The sequence below is a fragment of the Macrobrachium rosenbergii genome, chromosome 21 (genome assembly GCF_040412425.1).
Source record: "Macrobrachium rosenbergii isolate ZJJX-2024 chromosome 21, ASM4041242v1, whole genome shotgun sequence".
NCBI lineage: Eukaryota > Metazoa > Arthropoda > Malacostraca > Decapoda > Palaemonidae > Macrobrachium > Macrobrachium rosenbergii.
This window is the reverse complement of record NC_089761.1, coordinates 26,798,671-26,800,643: the sequence shown is the minus strand read 5'-3', so window position 1 is coordinate 26,800,643 and position 1,973 is coordinate 26,798,671. Positions and strand designations below refer to the sequence as shown.

The following is a 1,973-nucleotide window of genomic DNA, read 5'->3' as shown; positions in this document are numbered from 1 at the left end:
TAAAAAATATATTCAAAATGAATTTCATTTCTTTGTAAAATTACGTATTTGATTACACAATTACGCTCCAATACGCATAATTACAAGACGAAATTCAGGCAAGAATAAGGCGTTTCCTCTTTCATTTTCTTGATAATATTCGGTAAAATAATCGACGAACTTTCCTGGCCAGTCATTCCCCATCACCCCGCCCTCAACAACCCCGACATCCTCCCCTCCCTTCCCCCACCTCCTTTCCCCATCCCCTCTCTAAACCCTACCTCCTCCTCCCCTCCCACCCCACCCCAATTCCGCCGTATGTCATTTGTCATTTCTGACCGCCATCTTTGTTGCCGTTATCTCAGAGATCATTTCCAACCGTGATCGCCTCCACGGTCACGATCAGGATCACCACGAGGATCGTTATCATCGTCATCATCATCATTATCATCATTATCATCAGTCTGCGAGGCTGTCATTGTGTCTGGATTACAGGCGAAATGAGTCATTACACCGTCCGAAAAGAAGACGGTATTTTCATTCTCTGTCTACGGTGAAAGTGACGCGGAATATTGTTCTTCCTCGTCATGGTCATTATGTTATTGTCGTATTTATCTTCTTCGTTGTGTTGTTCTGTCATTTTCGTTCTGTTTTTCCAGTTCGCTTTTATGTTTCTTTCTTCCTTTATTTATTGACGCCATCATGGTATCGTGATGAAAATTGCGTTGTTCTTATTTTTTTTTTCTTCAATTTCGTCCTGTTTCTTTTTCTCTCTCTCTCTTGTTTGCTGCCATCGTCATTATATAACGAAAATCATAATTTTTCTGTATTTTCCTTTCATCACACTGTGTTTATTTTCCTGTTACTGATTACCTTCATCATCACATCATGATGACTGTCATATCTTTTTCTTCTTCTTCTTACTATTTTCTCTCTCTCTCTCCTTCTCTCCCTCTCTCCCTCTCTCTCCTGCTTTCGCTCTTCAACCTACGCAAAGTCTTAGTCTTCGTTTTCACTTGCATTTCCTCACACCTCACATTCACTCACGGCAGTTTCCTACTCCTACTCACATTCATCCATATTCCCTCACTGCTACTCCTCGCATTTCGTATCATTAAAATCGTCGACGCTTCCATTACGTATATCAGTTCCTTTATCACCGTTGTCATGACCGTATCTACCTCAGCATTCGCCTTTATCTGTTCTTAAGTACCTTTATCTCGCGAATATTTCCATCACTGTCAAGAATTACATTTCATGACGAATTCCGCGTGTCCTTACTGGGATGAGAGTTCATGGCCGTAGCAAAGTCAAAGACACAGAGAGAGAGAGAGAGAGAGAGAGAGAGAGAGAGAGAGAATGAACGTGAGAGGGAGTGAGAAGGGAAAATAACTGACTGTGTGAGTAAGAGAGAGAGAGAGAGAGAGAGAGAGAGAGAGAGAGAGAGAAGAGAGAGAGAAAAAAATAACTGTTTGTGTGTGTGAGGGAGAGAGAAAGAGAGAGAGAGAATATATACGTGACAGAGTGAGAGTGAGTGCGTGTGTGTGTGCGTGTGTCGATGTCTGACACAGAGAGAGAGAGAGAGAGAGAGAGAGAGAGAGAGGTGGGGAGGGGAGCTATGGGAGGGCAGGCTTCAATCTTGTATATGTGTGCATGTGAGAGAGAGAGAGAGAGAGAGAGAGAGAGAGAGAGAGAGAGAGAGAGAGTAAACAACCTTCAATAATTTGTACATGAGAGAGAGAGAGAGAGAGAGAGAGAGAGAGAGAGAGAGAGAGAGAGTAACCTTCAATAATCTGTGCATGTGTGCATGAGAGAGAAAGAGAGAGCAATCATCAGTAATCTGTACATGTGTGCATGAGAGAGAGAGAGAGAGAGAGAGAGAGAGAGAGAGAGAGAGAGAGAGAGCAATCTTCAATAACCTGTGCATGTGTGCATGAGAGAGAGAGACAGAGAGAGACAGAGAGAGAGAGTAACCTTCGATAATCTGTGCATGT

General features: G+C 42.8%; 1 protein-coding gene across 1 annotated transcript in view; it reads right to left on the bottom strand.

Annotated features, from left to right (window-relative positions):
- LOC136849416 (skin secretory protein xP2-like) overlaps window positions 1–458 on the bottom strand; it is a 24,075-nt gene extending 23,617 nt beyond the window's left edge. Inside the window, exon 1 of the mRNA XM_067122767.1 lies at window positions 359–458. Within this exon, the coding sequence (XP_066978868.1) occupies window positions 359–458 (100 nt within the window). The remainder of the gene's footprint in view (window positions 1–358) is intronic.
- Between the last annotated feature and the right edge of the window lie 1,515 nt (window positions 459–1,973).